Source organism: Salvia splendens, unplaced genomic scaffold (genome assembly GCF_004379255.2).
Source record: "Salvia splendens isolate huo1 unplaced genomic scaffold, SspV2 ctg399, whole genome shotgun sequence".
Taxonomy (NCBI): domain Eukaryota; kingdom Viridiplantae; phylum Streptophyta; class Magnoliopsida; order Lamiales; family Lamiaceae; genus Salvia; species Salvia splendens.
In genome coordinates this window covers 1-23,266 of record NW_024599047.1, presented here as the reverse complement: position 1 = coordinate 23,266, position 23,266 = coordinate 1, and the positions used below count along the sequence as shown (strand labels likewise).

At 35.8% G+C, this 23,266-nt stretch overlaps 5 protein-coding genes and 1 pseudogene across 5 annotated transcripts; 2 read left to right on the top strand and 4 right to left on the bottom strand.

The window, feature by feature from the left end:
- The first annotated feature begins 815 nt into the window (after positions 1 to 815).
- On the top strand, positions 816 to 1,455 carry LOC121790062 (annotated as a pseudogene).
- Positions 1,456 to 2,897: 1,442 nt separating this feature from the next.
- On the bottom strand, positions 2,898 to 4,057 carry LOC121790063. The gene has a single exon (XM_042188358.1). It carries the CDS (start codon positions 3,973 to 3,975, stop codon positions 3,097 to 3,099), a length of 879 nt encoding a protein of 292 aa, XP_042044292.1. The 5' UTR covers positions 3,976 to 4,057; the 3' UTR covers positions 2,898 to 3,096.
- A 1,089-nt stretch (positions 4,058 to 5,146) lies between these two features.
- Positions 5,147 to 5,575, bottom strand: LOC121790061 (RING-H2 finger protein ATL40-like). The gene has a single exon (XM_042188357.1). The coding sequence runs from the start codon at positions 5,573 to 5,575 to the stop codon at positions 5,147 to 5,149; it is 429 nt and encodes a 142-aa protein (XP_042044291.1).
- Positions 5,576 to 7,388: 1,813 nt separating this feature from the next.
- Positions 7,389 to 10,057, bottom strand: LOC121790065 (putative germin-like protein 2-2). Its single transcript, XM_042188360.1, has 2 exons — positions 9,756 to 10,057; positions 7,389 to 7,602 (listed from the first exon to the last, which is right to left on the bottom strand). Exons 1-2 carry the CDS (start codon positions 10,055 to 10,057, stop codon positions 7,389 to 7,391), a joined length of 516 nt encoding a protein of 171 aa, XP_042044294.1.
- Positions 10,058 to 11,701: 1,644 nt separating this feature from the next.
- On the bottom strand, positions 11,702 to 14,051 carry LOC121790066 (E3 ubiquitin-protein ligase RZFP34-like). The gene is made up of 13 exons (XM_042188361.1): positions 13,873 to 14,051; positions 13,683 to 13,791; positions 13,510 to 13,597; positions 13,352 to 13,411; positions 13,244 to 13,276; positions 13,094 to 13,171; positions 12,981 to 13,024; positions 12,797 to 12,837; positions 12,636 to 12,718; positions 12,459 to 12,550; positions 12,294 to 12,363; positions 12,175 to 12,216; positions 11,702 to 12,087 (listed from the first exon to the last, which is right to left on the bottom strand). The coding sequence occupies exons 2-13, from the start codon at positions 13,775 to 13,777 to the stop codon at positions 11,962 to 11,964; spliced, it is 852 nt and encodes a 283-aa protein (XP_042044295.1). The 5' UTR covers positions 13,778 to 13,791; positions 13,873 to 14,051; the 3' UTR covers positions 11,702 to 11,961.
- A 6,039-nt stretch (positions 14,052 to 20,090) lies between these two features.
- LOC121790064 (transcription factor FER-LIKE IRON DEFICIENCY-INDUCED TRANSCRIPTION FACTOR-like) lies at positions 20,091 to 22,078 on the top strand. The gene is made up of 4 exons (XM_042188359.1): positions 20,091 to 20,606; positions 21,277 to 21,459; positions 21,548 to 21,724; positions 21,964 to 22,078. Exons 1-4 carry the CDS (start codon positions 20,091 to 20,093, stop codon positions 22,060 to 22,062), a joined length of 975 nt encoding a protein of 324 aa, XP_042044293.1. The 3' UTR covers positions 22,063 to 22,078.
- The last annotated feature ends 1,188 nt before the right edge of the window (positions 22,079 to 23,266 follow it).

Below are 23,266 nucleotides of genomic sequence, written 5' to 3'. Positions count from 1 at the left end.
TGCCTGCATATTCATGAATCATTATTGAATGTTGCTTGGTAGGTTGGACTCCTCGTCCACTATGTTACACAACTACCAAAAACCCATTTGAATTCATTAGTACCTTGTAACAAATTAGTAAATTAGACAAAGTCATCTAATAAATTTGATAATTAAGTGGTTAATCTCTATGTTTATATCAATTCATGGCTGATCTGAAATCTTCGGAATAAAATAATTTTCCAAAAATTTGAACCAAACTTGAAAATCGAAAAAGAAAAAAACTTATTTCGCGACTTAGGTTGCAAATCAGAAACATGTGCCTAAATTTCCTCAACAAAGAAACCATCGATTGATCAAGTGACCGATGTCAGAGATTGAAGCAAAGATTCTATCACTCATCCGCAGTCGTGCTTTTCTGGCCATTGCTTCTTTTTCTGTGATTCCGGTTGCCCCGAAATTTGGCCATTTATCGTTGTTGCGGCTTTTGTTAGCTTTTGATAGATTAGGCTTTCTCATTGTCTTGTGCTTTGCTGTTTTATTGAGTCGTAATTCTGTTTGAGTTTGTGCAGTGTGACTTTCTAACGCTTGTCACGAACCTTTGCTCGCCTTCCCATGCCGCCAACTTACCATCGTGTCCTATAATTTGGTGCCACGTGGATTATTCAAACAGTTACACTTACCTCCAAAACCTTGTACTGAAAGTAGAAAGCCAAAAACAATCAATTGCTGCTTTTTCTCCCATGAAAAAAGCCCTTTATTAACCCTCATCTCTCCATTCCCTTCCTCTCCTCACCACACCACACCACATCTCATCTCCCTTCCTCTCTCCTCAAATGTCTAAAATAACAGAGATATCACCCAAAGACTGCGCCACCAAGAAACGAACCACCACCATCCCAATCCAAAACTCAACAAGAAGCTCTACCTATACCTCTCCACACTCCTCCTCTCTCTCCTCTCCCTCCTCCTCCTCATCTACCTCACCCTCCACCCTTCAAAGCCCCACTTCTCCCTCCAACAAGCCGAGGTCGACCAGCTCAACCTCTCTGGCCCATCCTCCCTCCTCAACTCCTCCATCCAGATCACCCTCCAGTCCGACAACCCCAACACCAAGCTCGGGATCTACTACGACGAGTTCATCCTCTACGCCTCCTACAAAGGCCAGAGAATCACTCCCGAAGCCGCCATCTCCCCCTTCTACCAGGGCCAAGGGGAGACCAACCTCCTCAGTGCGTCGCTGGTCGGGTTCCAGCTCCCCGTGGCCCCATCCTTCGCCTATGAGGTGCAGAGCGATCAGGGGGCCGGGAGGCTGGTGTTGAGCTTCAAGGGGATGGGCGGCTGAGGTGGAGAGTTGGGAGCTGGGTTTCGGGGAGGTATCGGTTCGTTGTCAGCTGCGTTGCTGTTATGCCGCTTGGGCCGGCTGTGCCTTCGCCCCCTCTGCGTTCGAGTCGAGCTCGGAGTGTTCTACTGTAATGTGATAAGTGTAATTATGTAATATGATTATGGTTTTCTTGATTGCTTGAGTGTTGAAATGTTATTGTTGATGATGTAAAGTAGCTTTGTGTGATATGGAAGAAAGAAGAAGTGGGATTTTGTGGAGTCTTTTTGGTATTATGATTGTTATGGGATTTTTTTCATTTTTGTAATGAGAAAAGATGAAGGGAGCTATGAAAAAGTGGGAAATGTGCGTTTTGGTGCTTTCTTGATTGAGGAATCTGCGTCTCTCGTGATTTTATCAAACGCTAGGGGGCCCATGTGCCGCGACTTGACTAGTCGTGGGCGGGATGCCACACTCGATGAAATGCACACACGCTAGATATATTGGCCGAACCAAGAGTCTCGTGTTCAAGACTTGGCTGGTCGTGGGCAAGATGATACACTCGATGAACAAAATTTAATACACACACATCGTATAGATATATCGGTAGAGCAGAGAGTCTGGTGTTCAAGACTTGGCTGGTCATGGGCGAGATGATACACTCAGATGAATGAAATTAATACACACATCAGATAGATATGTCGGTAGAGTAGAGAGTCTCGTGTTCGAGACTTGACTGGTCATGGGCGAGATGATACACTAGCTTGATGAAATACACACACGTCTGATAGATATATCGGCTAAACAGAGAGCCTCTTGTTCGAGACTTGACTGGTCATGGGCGAGATACTACATTCGATGAAATACAGAGTCTGATAGATTTATCGGTCGACATATTGTTCGTACAGAGTCTCATATTGGAAGCCTGATGATTCCATGTCATAACACATGGTTTGAATGATTTGGCTCAAGCGTAGTAGTACAAATGAAATGGATTTCACTCCACTATTTGAGAAAATATATCAGCCAGTTTTGTTAAAGATTAAATTTTGACAAATTGGGCATGTGATACTATACAATCAATCACAGATCAGAAGTATTCAAAGAAATTGGGCAACAATGATTATTTCAAGAGAAAGAGAAGGAATGCTAATCCTTCTCTTTTTCAAGATCTCCAGAAAGTCATCATGCTTATTTTTCTTCAAAAAGTGGCAGATAACAAGATTCTGGAGCTGTATTATTAGGAGGGTCCATGGAAGAAGAAAAACAGTGTCCCTTCTACTAGTTTAAACAAGAAAAAGAAAATCTAAACAAGGAAAAAAAGCAGTTTTTTAACTTTTTGGAGTTCCTAAGCTCCAACTACTTCTACTAAATTTGTTTGTCCCTACAAACAACACAAGAGGAGAAAGAGATTGTAAAAAAAATAAAAAAAACTAGATTTGACTATACTCTGTTTACTGCAAGAACAGCAAAAAACAACACACAACACATCAATTATTTAATCTCTCATCAATTCTCTTACAACATCCTGTTAAAACTAGTTAAAATGTAACAGAAAAATTATGACTTGCCACCAAACTCAATACAAACACAAGAATTTCCCAAAGCCTTCAATCTCATTATACACAAATATATACAACCAAGCCTCCAACTTTCGTTGAATCAAACATGTATATGATTCTTGAAAAAGAGAATACAATCTCTCTCTTATTGGTTATTACATGTGGCTCATGATTCATATACATACATTGCTCCAAAATCGAAAAAATGCAGGGCATCAATGGGGGGAACTCACCTCAGACTGAATCAGAGTCAACCCACTTCCAAAAATGCTTTTTACAAGAAACCGCCTTCTCATCCAAACCCCCGTGCTCATCCGCCTCCTCCGTCGAGAATTCGCCCTCCGGCAGCCCCTCCACCTCCGCCTCCACCGTGTGCAGGACGTACCGCGCCGGCAATCCGGGATACGACGCCGACGCTCGCTCCTCCACTTTCTTCGTATAAGATTCCGGCACCAATCGCACAATTCCCCTATTTTCGTCGCGATTCCGGCTTCCTAGGGTTCCAATTTCGACGGAGGTTCCAAGCCCTAATTCCTCTCTCACGGCGCGGTACAGCGCCGCCTCGACCGATTCCCCCGGCTTCATCTTCTCCGAGAGGGGGCGGTCGCGGCGCCTCACGTCGCCGTTGGAGAGCTCCTGATGCGATTCGATTAGGATTTTACCGTCGCCGCGGACGATCCTCGCGACGACGACTTCAACGGTACGGACCGGCGGGATCGAATCGGCGAGATCGGTCTCGCCCTCGGCGATTTCGAGCCAGAGATTGTGGACATTCTTCGTCCCCGGCTTGACGCCCCACGATCCGAAGAGGTCGGCGGCGAGGCGAGGGCGCAGCCAATCGGAGAGCGTCTGCGGCGTGGCGAACGGCGGAGGGAGGCGGCGGGGATTCAATTTTCTAGGGCTGAGGGAAGACATTTTGGGGATTTTGCGGGGGTATAATGGGAAAGAGAGTTTGTTGGTGTTGTTGTTGGGGAGGAAGAGGATGGAGGTGGATCTGGGGGAGGTGGATTTGGGGGCGAGGAGAGAGAAAGCGGTGAAGATGATGTCAGGGAGTGACGTCGGCTTCTTCAGCGGCGGTGGGATTGGTGGCTGGGGCGGCGGAGGCGGTGGCATGGCGGTGGTGATTTGGGATTCATTTATGATTTTTTTTTTATTTAGGGTTAAAAATTGGGAAGAGCGATGATACAATTATGAGTAGGAGTATGTATATAATTGTGATTATGAGTAGGCGTAAGATGATAAAAAAATACTACTCCAACGAATTATGAGTAAGATAAGATGATAAAAAATACTCTCTCCGTCCCGCACTACTCACACATTTCCTTTTGGGCACGAAGATTAAGGAATGGGTGATAGACAAAGTCAACAATTACGGCTGTAGGTATAAATTGTTATTAAAAATGGAAAGAGTGCAAATAACTTTGGACGCCCAGAAAGGAAATAAGTGCAAGTAGTGCGGGACGGGGGGAGTACTACTCCAACGAATTATGAGTAGGAGTAGTATATAATTATGATTATTTTTGTGAAGAGTGATGATATGTTTTTTAATTAATGAATCTTAATCCATGAATTAAATGATAGAATCAACAAGTAACGGTGTAAAATTGAAAATAATACTTACTAGTAGTATTTAAATTATTTTCAAGACTAGACGCCTTGGGAGGTTCAGACAATAGTGCTCCACAAAAGATGGAATCATCTTTTGAATTCAACCTTGACGGTTTTGCAATTGCATTTTGACTTTTTTTCGTGTCAAATTGCAATATTTAGAAGTACTTTTTTGACAAATCGTAGTACTACTATTTTATTTCTGCAACCTTTTTTTTTTATCTCATTCGTCCAGTTAGTACAACTCCAAAAAGTCATTGTAGATAACAATATATTATTACTAATATATATACTCTTTATTAGTTCCAATTGAAGGATGATATTCGATTTTGTCATCTTTATACTTAGAACAGAGTTACAAAGAATTACTACGAAATTAAGTTTGAAATGACCAAGAATCAATCAATTAAAGAACACTTCAATTGCCGTATACAAATGTAACATTCAAGTGTGAGTGTATGGTTGTTTATCATTTGAAAAATTATAGTAATAGTTTGATTTTTCCTTCGTACCGGTTGTTTTATGGCTTGACCTTGATAATTGTTTATGTCGTGGCGTGAGCCTTTTGATATTTTATAAAAAAAATTGCAACTTTGCCCTTGATCGATCTTAACCTTTACAAAAGAGAAATTAAAGGTTTTACATAAAATATGGTTTGAAAAGTTTGTAACGTAACTCATTGAAGCTCCTCCATCAAGCAATCATATCCAAACAAATAGACCATTCTTTCCGATCTCCATGGATCTTTCTCATGGCCCACCATCTCCCAAGAGACGAGCCGAGCTCTACAAACCGGGCACGTTTCTCCACCGCGGTCGATCCAAGAATCGAGGCACTCGACATGGAAAGCATGCTCGCAGTTGCCAAGTTCCCTCACATTGTGCCATGCTTCTATTCTACTCAAACAAACCGCGCAATCATATTCTTCCTCCTCCTCCTCATTACGTGATTTGAAGGTTGCATGTTCGACTACTAGAAGGCGATCTTTGTCGCCAATTTTGATCGTCAAGTAATCCGGAAGCAGCACGCGTTTAGGAGATAGACGAGACTTGTCATCGTCTTCGAAGTTGCTTCTAGTGCGTGTGTGTGTGTGATATGGCCTCATGAGATTTGAGAAGAAGATCAAGTATTTGTAGGGTTTTATAAGTGGTGAGTAGCAACAAAATCCCATTCAAGAAGAATATGTAAATTTTGATTTTGGAGAGATATTGATATTCCTTAACAAGGAATGCAAAGTACAATTGGAAGTATATTTATAGCCTAGAGGAAAATGCACCCTCGAGGTAGTGGTGATCGATGACTTTGGTGTTCTTTCGTGTTAAATATGATAATGTCGATAAATTTTGAGACTAGTCCAGTTACACGTAATATTTAAGAATATAATAAGAAGAAAAAGAGATAGTACATGTTACACTAAATTATAAGTTTACGTGGACGTCAAGTATTCGATATATGGGAAATTCAATGATACTTAATTATGTGAGTGGGGCTATTACAGTATTTGATAAAAATATTTGATAAATTTCTTTAAACAAATCATGATAAAAATATTTGATAAAATTTTTTAAACAAATCATGCCTTTGTAACTTCCGTTTCCGACGTAGAGATGTGGGCTGATTCTGCTCCTTTGGTGGTTGGCTTTGATATAGTTTCGTTTCTCCTTTTTGTATATTTAGTCCGTGTTTTGCATATTGATAGCATAGGGGATCTCGGCTTGTGGGATCTCTACTTTGCACTTTCATGTTCTAGTTTGGTTCTTAGTCACTTTTGGGCTAAGAGCATGTTTCTCGAACATTACATTTGGTTCTTATTTACAGGTTGGGGGTCTGCCTCAACCCCCGCCCACAAAGGCGTGATTCACATTTTAAAAAAAAAACATAGATAAATGTGTGAACAAATCAGTCAAAGTTGCTTCTAGTGTGTATTTGTGTGTGACATGACCTCATGAGATTTGAGAATAAGGTCAAGTATATTACAAATGTTTATTTATATCTTATTTTAATATAGTAGTATTTTTTTTTTATGTATGCAATATACAATACATATATAAAACAATGATCAAATCTTTTATACTAATATATAATGATGATAAATTTTTTTGCACCAGCATGAACAATATTGATATTTGTGTACTTAAAAAGTAAAAATATGTCCACAAAAAAGTTGAAATACAATTTTTTTTAATATTCGATATATACATACATAAAAAGTTTCATCAATATGAGATAACGATGAACCATGTTTACACAAATTGTGTGATTAAAAAAGAATATAGAGTTTATCCACTCTTCATGGTCTCCAAGGGGCATGGAACTATATTATTCTACTATAATTCTTTAACGAAAGAAGATGCAAATTCAGTTTTGATATCAAAAGCTATCATATTAGAGGTAATTAATGGGTCAATTCGATGATAATCAAATCGAAATTTTAAATCAACCAATATATCAACCTGGTCTTTTTCATGCATAGGTCATGCGCAATAGTCGTCCACTATTGCAAGAGTCCGCGTCCCATCCACATGGTCCGTGCCCGTCAGTCGACCGTTCGTCCACTATTGCAGATGCTCGTGCCCGACAAAATTTCATTTTTTTTCCTATTTTTAATTATATATCCCATTTCTCATATTTTACTTTAATCTCTTCCTCATTGAAGACGTGATCTGATTTTTGTCGTAGTGTAACTTTTTTTAATTAAGTATTTTGTCATAACTTTTTTTAATTAAGTATTCTTAATTAATAATTGTTCAGTATTTTCGTAATCGAACTAGAAATGAACAACAAAAAAATACGTATATTATATTCGACTGTATATACATCAGTGAGAATCCTTCGTAATTCCAGAATAAATCAATTTTAATATTTTTTTAAATAAAAAGGAAAAAGAGAAAGAGACGATGGCGATCCACAATTATGAATCAATACGGTACAATCGTCTCGAAGCAGTTTAGCCCATCGAACTCCACCGCAAATCTCGGCGCTCTTTTCGTCCGGCGATCTTTCCCCTCCGTGGAAGACGAATTCGCACCTTCGTCGCCCTTGGTCTTCTTCAGATCATCAATTTTGGCGGCGGCGGGCGACCGAGAAGACAAAGAAAATCCGAGCTTCTCGCCGCAGAGAGCGTCGAACGTGCTGAACATCGACATCGACATAGCTAATTTGATTTGATTCGATTTGATTCGATTCAAATTGAATTGAAGATTTTCGAATTGTGAAAGGAATAATTGGAAATTGGAGAATGAATGCTTGCTGAGAAAGCGTTGGAGGGGAAAGAGAATATATAGAGACGTGAAGAAGCGTGTTTCTGCGTTTTGGAATAACCTCGAAGTTCCTATCACTACTCTTCTTTGCTTTTTGCGTGTTGTTTGGGTCTGGCGCTTACTACTATTTTGTTATTATTCTTATAAGAAAACTTTACTTTTAAATTATTAATACTGATAAAAGTCACAATTTCACAAAATACTTAAGAAATAATATAAGGTCAGACAAATATGTAATCGGTCAACAATATGCCGATTGCATATAGTTTGTAATCGGTCAATAATATATGGGACTTCAACTTTTATTTTAATCTCTCCGTATAATTATTTTGTTTATTTTATATTTTATTATTTAATTGTTATGATTTGATTTAATTCTCTCAATTTGGTATGAAAACGCCCCTAGTATTTCAATTAGGGTTGTTCTCTTTTTCTCTCTACAAATTTATTCAAATAATTCTTTCGATGGGCTAAACCCTGTCAGATTATGTAAGCACCAATGATTTGGAACCAACAACAATTAGCAATGACCATGGAATCCTCACACTTCTTCTACTTGGTTCCGAAGAGTAATAAGGGCGTGGAAATAGGTCGATATTTTCACTAGCAAATAGGGGTTTCCAAATGGCAAGATACTTATTAATTCTTGATTGTAATTATCATCTTATTATTCCAATGATTATAGTTGTCTAGAGCTATTGTTATAAGATGTAAACTATTTAAAAAAGTTATTTAGGATAGGACGCGTTGGACCAAACTAGATAAAATGTATCGTCTGGTCGCACACAATGTGCACAAATTTGCACATGTAGAGCGGTCTGGTTGCACGCACCATGCACAAGTTTGCACCAATAGTGCAGTTTAGTCGCTAGCATCATGCACGAGTTTGCACCAATAGTGTGCGCGTTGGTCGCACGTACCGTGCACTAGCCCGCATCTGATTGTGGTGGGTCTTATTATTTTCATCCCTAATCCTTTTTCGTTTGTTTAATTGGTGAACAAGTGTCAAGTCAATTGTGGAGAAGGGGTCAATCAATCTTCAAATGCTGGCTAATTTGACCATTTGACCATACGAAATTATCATACAACCAAATAATAGGAAGTTTCCATACTTATCCTGAGTAACCAATATAATAGTTCTAATAATCATTTTCGACATGAGTAAATTCCATTTTCCATGTAAATTGCGATATTGGTGTATTGATTTGAGACTAACAATTGGACATCGTTTAGATTGTTTTAATTAAAATAAAGGGTATTTGTTTGTAAATAAAAATAGATTTTAAGAGATCTGTCATATTTATGTGATTTGAGTTGAATTTTTATTTTGATTTCAAAAGAAATTTGTAAAATGTCTTCTTGGACCCCCAATAGATCGGGAATTTGAATAGCTCAGTGTGTGAAAGTGTGATGTGTGTGAATTTGTGACTCAAAAATAAGTGCTAGTAAAATAGTTTGAAAATTATTTTAATTCTTTAAACTAATTTTTTTAGTAATAATTTGGGTGTAGACAACTCAATGGGCTCAAAAATAAGAATTGGAGTTTTGGTCAATTTGGGTTGGGCTTGGTTTTGGACTTTTAGTTGAGTTGAGCAAATGGGCTTAGCACGTTTGATCAAGATTTGTTACGTACAATCAGAAATATGAACGGCACAACTATTTTATAGATTTGTTTTTATTTTTATTATTTGGAGTGCAAGTCCAATTGCCGTTGTAAAACTTTAGTACTCCTACTTATTTAAGCAATTAATTAAAAAATAGTACAAGAATCACAGACAAATATGAGCAAACCTTAAAATTGAACTCAATCTTTCTCATATCACATAAAAAAAAGATTATTTGACTAAGCAAAATTGCACATCTAAGAATTTTTTTCCGCAAGAACAAACCTTATTATCGAATTCAATCTTTCCCATAGCACATAACAAAGATTATTTAACTAACCAAAAAATTGCACATCTAGAATTTTTTCTGCAAGTCCTTGATAATATTGACATCCAACTGAAACGCCTTCGAAAGATAAACACTGTCGATTTCAGGTTGAGCTGCGAAGAGCCCATTTGGAAGATTTGTAATCCGGGATTCTGGCTATTGAAGGCCACCAACGCAACACTGTTTCCTTTAGCAAGATTACGCACGTTGTGCACGAGGCCGACCGGGACCACAAAAACATCGCCTTGCCCGAGGATCTTGCTGTAGTACTTGTAACTAGGGTACGAGGTTATGAACCCGACCTCCATGGAACCTTCTAGAACAACCACGAGCTCGGTTGCCCTGGAGTGGAAATGGGGCGGGAAAAAGCCATTAGGGGCCAAATCCGCGCGCATGAACGTCAGCCCGAGGCCGTTGAGCCCCGGCACGGTGGCTGCGGATGCGGTCACCACGGCGGCGCCGTACGGGTTTGAGGTGTTTCCCGGCAGATGAAGGCCGCTTCGGAAAAAGTCATTCGGGGTAACAGTGCTTGGATCCTTGCAAAGTGCTATAAAATTAATACAGTAAGTTTTGATATTATTAAAAAATAAAGGTTATTTGATTTGACTATCAGTTCAATAAATCATTCTATTCTTGTAGCACGTCTGCATCATTGTCAAATATAGGAAATTGAAATTGACACTAAAAAAAAAGTTTTCTTGGAAAATTCTAAGCATTTTCTGATCGAGTTACGAGCATAATACTACGGTATAATAGTGTTACCCTTGCCGGTGGAGTCGGCAACGCAGAAATCTTGGAGAGGACTAACATCAAAGGCGAAGACGATGCACACGAAATTCAAAAGGGCCAAAAGGGAGAGCACAAGTGAAATTGAAGTCATTTTGAATCAAAGGTAGACTTGTTTTTTTTCAATCTACTCAATCACTGATTGGAAATGAAGAATTAACCGGTTTTTATAGGAATATTGGGCTGAAATTGTTAGAGTTTATTGCCTTAATTTCTTCTAAAAATGGTAAAAAAAAATGGTCAAACGATATATTACACTCCCAAATTATACCCATTAATTGTGTATTGCCTTAATTTTCTTTCAAGATCTTTGACAAATCCTATTTATGAATTTCGTCAAATAAAATCAATAGCTAATTTATCATGATTTGATAACAATGTATCCAATATATGAATTCCATTAGATCTCATATTATATCAAACACAAAATTTTATCACTATACTGTCACAACTTCAGGATTTCAAATGACAAATAGTAGTAATAACTAATAGTAGTAGTAGTAGTATAATTTCGTAAATATTATTGCAGTAATAAATGTGACTAAATAAAATTGTGACGCATTCAAAAATATAACTATTTTTGGTACATTTGACAGTATATATAGCGGCAAAAGTGTAATTATACTTTTTATATGCGTAAATGTAACGTCTCGGACAATCTATTTATAATTAGTTATTGACATAAAATAGTTTTATTGATAATTAAAGTTATACAGTATAATAAATTTTTGTTTATGCTACGTGCAGAAAGATATGTGAGAGGATTGTGACACATATGTGAAACAAAATATTTTGTGATAGTTGTAGCAAATGTTAATTACTCCCTCCGTCGCACTATATGCATTTGGCTTGTCCCATTCATTAGATTGATTTCCTTTTATAGATGTGATAGAATTTGTTACTTTAAAAAATACTTACATCTAATAGAGTGAACTATATAAATGGTCCTGGAATTTTAGCGTTTGCACTTTTGCGGTTCTTGTAAATAAAATATTATGCGGAATTTCTGGACTTTGAATTTTGATAACTTTTTTTATACTTTTGCATATTTTCATTTTTCCAGATTGAAATGACCCAAAGCATGAAGGGCAGTTTTGTACCTTTATTTTTATTTTTTTTCAGTTATACTTTCCATTTGATTTTTTTAGCTCATTTTGTTTTAGCTTATTTTTTAACTTTTCTATTTATTTTTGGAATGACCCAATTCTGTTTGATATATTTTATTGGAGAGAGACAATCATGAAACACCCTAGTACAAAATCAAGAAACTGATATATCAAATTTCAACATCTCTCCTTCGACAGTAGTTAAAAGCATAAACACAAATGAAAATGGATATGAAAAGCATTAGATAAAATCTGCTCCTTTTGCTAGAGAATACTACTATATTCCATAATCCCACCAGAGTAAATCTATACATACATACATACATACATACATGGAGTACTAATAAAACCGAAACCAACATCTCATTTCCGAACGAGCTTTTGAATTGATGCAGTGTAGCCCGGTCTCAACAGGAGGCGGGAACGCCTTGAATTTGCCGGGTATTGTATGATTTGCAGCGTGAGCATTTGTTTGCAAATATGTGGTATTGCACCTCAGATATTCCCTCACAATCATTACATAGTATCCAAACCTAAGTCAAAAAAGAAGCAATTCATGTATGGTAGTAATATATTTGTGTTAAAAGTAACAAATTTGAATCACATTCTTCTCATCTCACCTTTTTGTCTTTGTACATCTCCGGCATTGGAGTCGAAGCAATCTGTTGAAATCAGCCAATCGTCATAATATAAGTACAAAGAAATACTACTGTTACATATAAAATGGATATTTATGTACCTCTTCATCAAGCTTCCTCCATGCGTTTGACATGTCGCCGATGGATTTAGAGCAGACCGGGCATGAATATCTGAACATCGTAAAAAAAAGGGGGGAAAAAAGATTCTAAGAAAGAAAAAAAATGCAAATTGCAAGATTGTTATGTTATGATAGTATTATTGAGACCTGTGATGAAGCTTCATTTCGCGAACACATTCGAAATGTATGGTGTGTCCACATGGTAGAACAGTGATGTTCTTGGTTGAATCGAATAAGTACTACACCACCACCATAAACAAACATGTAAGAAAATGCAATCTTCTTTGCCTTTTTAATTTCCATCTTAATGTAACTGGTTGTTACCTCAAAGCAAACTGCGCAATTATGATGCATCGCTCTCTCTACACAACGATGTGTGTCCTTAATGGATGACGCGTAGCAGCACCCTGTACCAGTAAATTAAGCCCGTTTTAAGAAGAAGATGATGACGAAGATTGAAGGTTTTCAATTAGGATTTTTCATACCACATTTTGTGCAATGGACGAAATTCTCCGCCCCTCCAGTTCTGCACAAAATTTTAAATCAGAACATGTACGCGATTATATCATTGTAACACGTTGGCACGTCTATGTGTGGTTTGCATACTATTGCACGTGTTTATTCCGACTATCTAATCGAAACATCTGTTTATTTGGTAAAGAATCTCACCTGCATATTCCACAATCATCACAGTGGTATTGTTTCTTCGCCACCTATATTAAAAAATGTAGAAATCAGGCAACATTTTTAAAGCATGTACAAATAAAAAGAGGTTTTCTTACATCATCATCAAAGAATTTGCATTTGTCACAGAAATAATTCCCCATGCAAACTCCACAATTTGTGCAATTTTGTTGAACCTGGAATTCAGCCAACACAAATTGAATAAATCAACAACCAAATACTCGAGTAAAATTAGGAATGCTTCTTACATTTTGTTCGGTGTCACAAATCGAACATATAACCTGCATAAATAAGTCAAAAATTGAACTCTCAAATTGATTGCATTCCAAAATCAAACTGTAATTACAAAATCATACCTTCTTCACTTCGTGGCGGGGAATGTCGTGTCGATTAATCGGATTGATTTCGAGATCATTCTGCAGACAGAAAACCAGACATTGCAATAACATTATACATATATACATATAGAGAGACAGGGAGAAAAAGAAAAGAAAATCAAATTATAAAAAAAAACCTTAGCTTCATTGTGACAATGCCTGCAATCAAAAACCTCATCACAACAAGGAGCCCTAATTTTGCATCTCCTTTTGTAATGCTTGCACCTTAAATTCACAAAATCGAATGTTCAATTCACAATTACAATCATCTCAATTGAAAATTTTATACATAAATTTAGAGAAAAGGTACCCATATTTGGCAGAGGAAAAATCCAATTGAATCGCCCCATCTTCATTGAGATCATCCAACAAAGCGACGGCCGATTCTTCCTCAAAATCACACATTATATTCAATTCAACTGCGGTAATGAATTCAGCAGATCATCATGTCTTGTACTAAAACTGCTGAAATCAAAATGTTTTGGAATTGACAAACATACCTTAAGAAAAGAGAGATTCAACCAAAAATGTGTAGATATATTCTGTTTGCGTTAATTACTGAACGAGGATATGATGCGATCTGACATTGCAAGCACACTGGATTTATAGGGCGGGAAAACAATGGCCGATGTCTGTATCCGACCAACAAATTTCGAAGCCAAGTCTCAGAGGCAGAGCGTGTCTTCATCTTTTTCTCTGTTTTTTCTTTTTCCCCTTTTCGTTTTTACTAAGGAATATTTACAGCCGTTGCAAGCGTTTGTCAAATGTAGGACGAAATATTGATTGATGTGAAATTGACACAACCAACACAATATTGTTTTTTTATGAATACACATACAATTGATATACCACATGAGGTGATGTTTCAATATATTTTGTACTTTGTGGGATAATTAAGAACAAATAAAAAAATTTATGATTTTGAGGGACTCATTAATATTGATCAAATTTTAACTTTTCAATAATTTACCTTTGATTTCTTTATTTTATTGATGAAGATCAACTTATCTCGAGATTGTTCAAGACTGAACTAATTTTAAATTATTAATTATTCGTAAGTCAAGACTAATCATACGTGACACTATCACATCACAACATTAAGAACTGAGTCATATTTATCTAACTGAATAGCTAGCATGAAGCACAATCTAATACTATGATCTATCAAATTAAAAACTGTCAATTATTAATGTGTATACATATACTGTAATGTGATTTACTCCGTATGCAATTTTTAATAAATTCAAATTCAAAGTGATATTGTTAACATAGCAAGGTTGATGTTTAATTGAATTTTTCCTAGCTAAGAGCCTAGGAAAGTAGGATCTTGAATTTACATAATAGTAATACAAAGTTTCTAAGCCACTTTTGATATTTTTCAAAGATACCCACCACATATATATATAACTAATAAGTGAACGAACCATATAATCTGTGTTGTTATATAAGAGTATCACTGTTGACTAGGCATTTTCCGAAAGCTACCTTTAGGATCATACATATACTGCAAGTATTATTTTTGAAAGAGTTAATAATGATTTCTTATTCACCATGAAATAGAATTTGTTAGGTCAAATACAAGAGAGGAGTGACATTGAGATTCAAAGATAGACACGGTGTGACGGTTATCGCTGATAACGAATGACAAACAAAGAACGAAAGTGAATCACAAGCGAGGGAGCTGACATACCGTGTGGTCAATAACAGCTCCTAATGTTAAATTTGATGGAGTTTTCTTGCCCTCATGAGTCATAAGCAGGGGCTGATCCAAGTGAGAACAAAGTGGTACGAGTGTACCCCAAAATAAGTTAGTGTAGTTGGTCTAGTGGTATATTTCTCGATCTTTCACACGGAGGCCTGGGTTTGATTCTTCTCACCAACGCCTTAATCAATGTTTATCTTGTTTGTTAGTATCTTCAAATTTTGCATTTTATTTATATCTTTGCTTTTATTTATATCTTTTAAAATATTAAAAAATGCATTTGAACAGGTAAAATATCTAACGTATATATATTTATTTTTCTATGTTTCAATAATATGTATTTTTATACTTTATTTATCTTTTTAGTATTTTTAAAACTATTCTATTGGATTAAAAACCAACACAATTCACACACATTCTCGTGTAATGCATGTTTCATCATAATATATAATTAGTTTTTATCTTTCCGATTTTTTTTAATGCACATCTACATAATGTTTGTTTTATTAAAATTTAAATTATAGATTTTGTGTGAGAAAAAATTAAATAAAATATTAAATTCGTCAGATTTTGAAGCTTCGAATCGTTAAAATTATTTATCGTATAACGAAAAATCATGGATCCGCCACTGGTCATAAGATGGCAGTGGAGTCGGCCGACCTCCAAAATCCTACATGAATCCATCCTTCAACACCCAATCTTTTAATTAAGAGGAATACGACATATCAACTAAACTACTCCATATTTCATCCTCTGCTACGAAATCATAACATTAAATTATGCGTAATTCCTTTTAAATAAAAAAAAAACAAGAGTATTAGTTAATGGTTTAACGTGTACGCGTCGGTTAGCGCGTGAGCCACTTGAGCATGGTAGCGACATGTGTTTACGAATGTCGGAAAATTTTGGATACATTTAGAGTAAGATGACTCACTACCACGTCCTCATTAACCACTTCTATATTAATCCGTCTATTTTATCCCCCTTTGATGTGAAATTCTGATGTAATCACCAACTATATTACACTTCTATTAAACAACAGTATATAAATATGTATTTAGTTGATAGACGATATTCCTAGATATTTGAATGAGATTAATTCAAATAATGCTAGTATATTGTACTTTTGGAAATACTCAACATTTGTACATGTTCAGAAATCTATCATACACGATAGGAATAATGGTGTCCTTAAAACTAATGAAATCATATTGACAGACTCTATGTTTAAGATTCAATTAAATTTATGATAATTATTACGGCAAAAATATTTAATAATATAATACAAATATTAGTACTCCAATATTTAGGAATATATGGAGAAACCAAATAGACCTATGAGCCGAATCATCTGGACTGAGCTACATTTATCGATTTATGGCCTAGTAGTTTTTCTAGCTATTTTTGGGCCTAGTATTTATGGGCTTTAGAGTAATATATGGGCTTTAGAATATGATATGCTGCAAAAGCATATTGGATCACTATAGAAACACGACACACACGACAAAGCATTGCACAAAACAATCCGTACTTTTTATTTGAATTCACCATTTAATGTTTACAATATTAATGACGTACTATCAAATTTAGTTTGAATTATAACTTAAATTATATTAGTAATTTAGTATTCCCTCCGTTCCATGTTAATAGAGTCATTTTTCTATTTTGGAAAGTTCCAAGTTTATTGAATCATTTCTATATTTTATAAAAAGTAATTCTCTTTTTTATTTTACTCTCTCTCCATCTCTCTTACCTTAATCTCTTTTACTTTTTCATCATCCATGTAACACACTATTCAAAAAACTTTGTCGTCGAAAAGAAATATCTCTATTAATAAGAAAAGAGGGAGTAGTATCAAACTTTTATACTAGTATTTTCTACTACCAAATAAAACTACTCCATAAGTTTTTTTATAAGTATATGAATATAAGAGTGTCCACTATAGTATAGGCGCGTCGGCCGCCCCGGCGGGGGCGAAGGCAGGGCGGTCTATAGTGGGCGAGACGTCCGCCCCGAAGCGGACAAAAAAAAAAGGGGGCGAAAGGCCTTCCGCCGAGAAATGTGCGAGGACGCGCCGGTCGGCGGGCGGCGGGGCGGACGACGCGCCGGCCTATAGTGGGGGCGGTTTGCGGCGGGGCGGACGATTTTTTATTTTTAATTCAATTTAATTTACCTATAAATACACTTCATTTCACTCATTATTTTTACACAATTCCAATTAGTCACTCATACTTTCTCTCACTAAAATTTGTGGATTCCATTGGTATTTAAAATGGACGATTTGTGGAACGAGACGTGGAATTCTCTGATTTAAGAGGTGCAGAACGACTAATGCAGAGGATGCGGCGCGTGCGGCGGAGATCGCGGAGGCCGATCCAGATAGGCGTACCACGGAGCAATGAATATTTGATCCAACTTTTCACTGATATGCGCAGGAGCACATCACATACCGCACTCCAGGCCGATTTGATTGAAGAAGTATGGGCACGTGGGGGAGGTGGCGCCGCAGTGTGAACTCCATCATGATGTTCAATAGATTAATATTTCGTTATATAATTTTTCCAGTAATTTAATACGATGAAAAATGTAGTGTTTAATTTTAATTTCTTCACTTATAGCCTTTTTTCTAATTACACATAGTCCAATAATTTTAATTATACTTGAATTAAAATAAACGAAAAAAATTGTTGCTATTGGAAGTGTCCGCCTATAATAGCGGAAACATTTTTTTAAGCGCAGATAAAAAAACTGAGACTGTGGACAAAAAAGGAGACGGGGCTATTGGAGTTATCCGCTTTACGGTGGACAATCTAAATATAAAAATCACATAGAGATGGATTCAGATATCGTACATACATTAATCACCTACCAGCTACCACATAGCCATTCACACACTCTCCCTCGAATTCAGATTCCGACAAAATCCACGTGGCAACAAAAATAGGTCGCATAGGCAATATGTTGAGGTTAATATATTGAGTAACACTGATTTTAGTTTCCACGTCACGCCTTTCTCTTATTTACAGTAGAAACATTCTCTCTCCCTTCCATTTCCTAACTTTTTAAAGTAACTTCTCACCGCCGCAGACCTGATGATATTTTTCATGCTGCTGTTGATTGGCGGCGGCCGTTGGCGGAGGTGATAGGTCGGAATCCACCAACCGACAAAGCTGGTGGCGGTCGCCAAACTTTGAGGAGATACATTCTAACATACCCTCTAATGCTATCTTCATATGGTTTTTTTGTTCTTTTTGTTTTTCATTTTTTTTAAAACTTGGAGCACATGCTTTATCATTTTGGGAATTCACAAAAAATGATACGCTTTCTAATTTTTCTAGACACATTTTTATAGTACTATAAGATTTATTATTATCTAAATAAATAGCATGAAAAATATTATATACTTGAAAATTTTAAAATATTACTCATATTTCAGTTTTATCATGAATTGTATGAAATTGCGTTTTTATTCATAACTTTTTGTTGTTATGTAAAAATTGAATGTAGTATATGAGGTTGAAAAATTCAAGTTGAACTAACTTAAAATACTACTCCATTATTAAACAAAATTCAATTCATTTCATTTTTTTTATCGAAACAATAAATTTCGATGGTAATTAGAACGCACAATTAGATGACGTGGCTTAACGATGCGTGGCTAGATGTGGTGTTGCATAGAGGCACGTGCCGACATAACTAGAACGCACAATTAGCACGAGCCAATATTTAATGACACTTTAAATGGACAATTAGGAGTGATTAAGTTAATTAAGCAGCATAACGCCATTGGCTAGAGAATTGATTAAAGGTTGTCTTAATCCAATTCTGGTCATCACTGACGCTTGCTAATACTACTAATTTAATTATTCCCAAACGAATATTGGCATTCACATTAAGTCAACGAATGTTGCAATATGACGCAAAAAGTCAACGAATCGAAAGCTTTACTTACAAAACTGAAATTAAATATAGTTGTATATTTGTTTATTATGTTTAAGTATTAGTGAAATTGATTGTGTTTACGTACGTAGAAGCTCCGAAGTAGTACAAAAATGCATTTGACGTCTATGTTAAATTAATAGTGTATTTTTGTTTTTAACAAGTGGGTGACAACTTCGATTTTCGATTGACCACGAGTACTGACATTCTAAGTCATTACTATCGCAATACCTAAGGATCAAGTTCACATTTTGTACAAATTAATAAGTGAAACTCGAATCAATGATATTGAATCAGAGGTAGTTTCAAAAAAAGAACGAAATGGGAGCCATAATCACTAGTTTCGTGTCTTCCTAAATCTTACAAATTTAAGTTTATAAATGTATCTAATATAAATAAAATGCTAAATTAAGTTACATAATTCCAAGAGGCCTTCATGGTATTAACTCACTACTAGTATTATTTTAATTATCGATTATCTTGCGAAATGCCATAGCTTTTGGTGGAAAAAAACATCAATATCAATTATAACACGATTTTCAATGGTGAAGTGTTATAAGTTATAACTCCGTAAGATTTTCAAATGCTATAATTGTAACAATTCAAATTTTCTATTCCTGTAAATAAGCATAACTATATAATTAAATTACATGGTCATGCATGTTTCATTTATATCCTAACTTGTATTAGTATATGATTATTAATAATTCATATCAAGATGGTAACCCAAGGTTTTGTAATCCTAAATAGGCGGTTTCAAACAAGGTCCAAGGAGGTGGGGATTTTCTTTTCCAAAAACGATTCCATGCGCATTTGGAAACCGACAATTATCAAATTAAATAGTACTTACAAAATAAACATGATTAATTAAGTCTCATTTACCCAAGTACTTGTCTATTCATCCAAACCTCCGATTCCGACAGCCTCGTTGTAAATTTAGGTATTCAAATATTAAAACAACATATTCACTTCCCCTGGATAAGCCTTGCATATTTAAGGCTAGATGCTTTTCACACTACATATATTTCACTATAAATACCCCAAAAATCAAGAAACAAGAATAGTTCATACAAAAAAATGGATAATTTTCGAGATGAAAACGGAATGATCCCATTTCCCCAATACTACACAAATGATCTTGGCCTGATCGATTTCATGGATGAATCCAATCTCCATCAATTCATCGATCTAATTCGCGGCAAAAATGTTCAAATTAATGACAATTTTCATCAGCCTATGTTCAATCAAGATTACGGCTATCAGGGCATTAACGCCGCCGTTGAGGACTGCCATTTTCTGGAGCCGCCACAGCCGCCGAATGTGGGGATGTTCGATTTTGAGGCGGCGGCGGGGCTTGATGAGTTCGGGTTGGTTAATGCGGCATGTGAGATGAAACAGGCGGAGGCGGAGGACGAGGAGGAGGAGTATTTGATGGACGATCAGGATGAATCGTCGGGGGGCTCGGGGGTCACCACCGTGCCGGGGGCGAGGAAGGCGGACCGGTCGAAGACGTTGGTGTCGGAGCGGCGGAGGAGGGGCCGCATGAAGGAGAAGCTCTATGCATTGCGCTCCTTGGTTCCTAACATCACTAAGGTAATTATAATTATGTAAATCATAGTAGTACTTAATTTTTACAAAATCGTGTCACATTACTACTTCGTGTTAGCAATTCATGTCATCATCTAATCACACGTCCCCGAAAATAAGAGATATTGCAATTGTAATCCATATTCATAATTAAACACAATAGTTGGCGGAACTCACTTGTTACCTTTTTTTTATTTCAAATGTTTAACTGAATCATGCATGTTAATCTACTACTAGTATACTTTTTAGTTATAGAAAGAAAAGATATAAAATCTTTGATTGAACATACGTATTATTTGTCTCCTGAGAGATTCTAAATTTGTTCTTAGGTTCTATTCGACAATTTATAAATATAGTACTTCCTCCATCCCCAATAATTTGTCACCATTTGACCCAGCACAGATTTTAAGAAATATAATCAAACTGAGTTGAAAAAGTTAGTGACATGTGAGTCATACTTTTATATACTATTAGGTTTATAATGAGTGTGAATGGGTTAGTAGAATGCGGGATCCACTACAAAAAATGGTAAAAGTGAAAGATGACAAATTTTTAGGGACCGATGGAGTACTATAAATCTTCAATTTTAATTAGTTAAAACTCAAATATAGTTCATATATCCTTCAATTACTCCAAATTACGACAAAATTTAATTAATATTTTTGAATGTGTGTAGATGGACAAAGCTTCGATTGTGGGCGACGCAGTATTGTATGTGCAAGACCTACAAAATCAGGCTAAGAAGATGAAGGCAGAGATCGCAGGTTTCGAGGAAAACTACAAACATAAAACTACTCAAAATGACATCCAATCTAATCCCACGACATGCTTCTACCCCACACCCAAGATCATTTTTAAGGTAACTAGTGCTTTTTTAAAAAAATTGGAGTGTTAGTAGAAACATGTTGAGAAAAGTTTAAATTAATTGAAATTATATCTTTGTGTAGATGGAGGTGTCTCAAGTAGAAGAAAAAGGGTTTTACGTGAAAATAGTGGCAAACAAAGGCAACGGCGTCGCCGCCGCTCTCTACCGATCTCTCGAGTCTCTCACCACCTTCGACGTTCGGAGCTCGAATCTAACTGTCTCTGCTGATCAAAACTATGTCTTCACTTTCACTTTGCATGTAAGCATATACATTTGTGTGTTTTAATGTTTTAGGGCAAATTGTCCAAAAAAATATGAAATTTGGTCAAATTCTAGTTTGTTTCGCAACTTTAAATCGGATGCAATTTCGCTAGAAAATTGTTATGGGTTAACTGCGGACAATTTGGATCATAATTTGACCGAATTTCATGGGTTTTAGGGAAATTTGGCATTGCTTTTTGTTTATTAGACTAACTTGATTGTGATGGTAATGAGCAGACGATGGAAGGAGAGATGGAGGTGAACTTGCAGAGTGTGAAGGTATGGATTGCAAGAGTCTTCCTCAATCAAGGATTTGATTTTCAGACATCACAATAAATATGTAAATTGCCGGAATTTATGATAATTAATTCCGGCTTCTTGTAATCTTTAATCTCTTTATTCAACTTGTTTTTTTAATGTTGAGGCTCTTTCCTAATGCCAAGAAGAGATAGTTTCCATATTCGAGTTCATGTTCTCTCCTATTGATCAACTTTTCTTAAATATATAACTTTTGGAACATTAATAGTAATAAATTAATTTGAAAATTAATGAATCATAATTAAATTTCATGGAAATTGATCTATACAGTAATCTTAGCCTTACCCTCTTAAAATATGTCACTATGCATTGTTTACTAATTTCGAAATCTAACGTAAGGAATCATATATGTTTATTTTGTTTCTCTATAAATTTTATTTATAATACTCCATTGTTAGTGTGTAAAGAAAGAGGTGGAATTATGGAATAAATAAACAGGTATTGAGTTCTTTGTAGGACTCCCCTTTTGAGTATTGAATCCGGCCCATTAAATATGGGCCGTATATGACCGATATTTGAATGCTAAAGCCCATTAGAAGCTTTTCGGGCACGTGTTTAACATTGGGCCCCTTTTTATACATCCACAACTATTCTTGTAGTACTCCATAAATAGCATTCCAACTACACATAGATGTTGGGTATACAATAAATAAATTAATTTCTCTTTTTTCTAAAGAGATATTTAGAAAATTAGAACAAATTGGAGTATAAATTAGTATTTATAATGTATAAATTGATCTTTTGCAGGTTCTTCAGTAATAACCGAAAATTGAACTAGCACTAGTTACTGGTATAAGAATCGGAAATCGAACCACTTGTTAATTAATCAATCATCGATTGACTGATAATAGATCGATTAGATACGGTCATCGCTTTAACTATTACTAAAAACCCCGTATTGAGTTTAGCATTTCATTCAAAAATCTTGATATATGATGCAATTTTTTTTTAAAATAAATTCTTTTAAAAATATACAAATATGATTTAAAATAGGTCGTTTATTCATGATACCACAAATAAAAGTATAATAAGTAAGTTTGTTTGATTGAAGTCTTTACCGTCCAAACCGCCCAAATTACAAATATCACTTTCTTGAAATGATTGATGGACCAATTATAGATCTAACATATAACCTAAAGGCTGATACAAGGTTGGCATTTATTTAGTATATTCCACGATATTTTCGGAATAATTTCATTTCTCTCAATTTCATAAAGTTGTT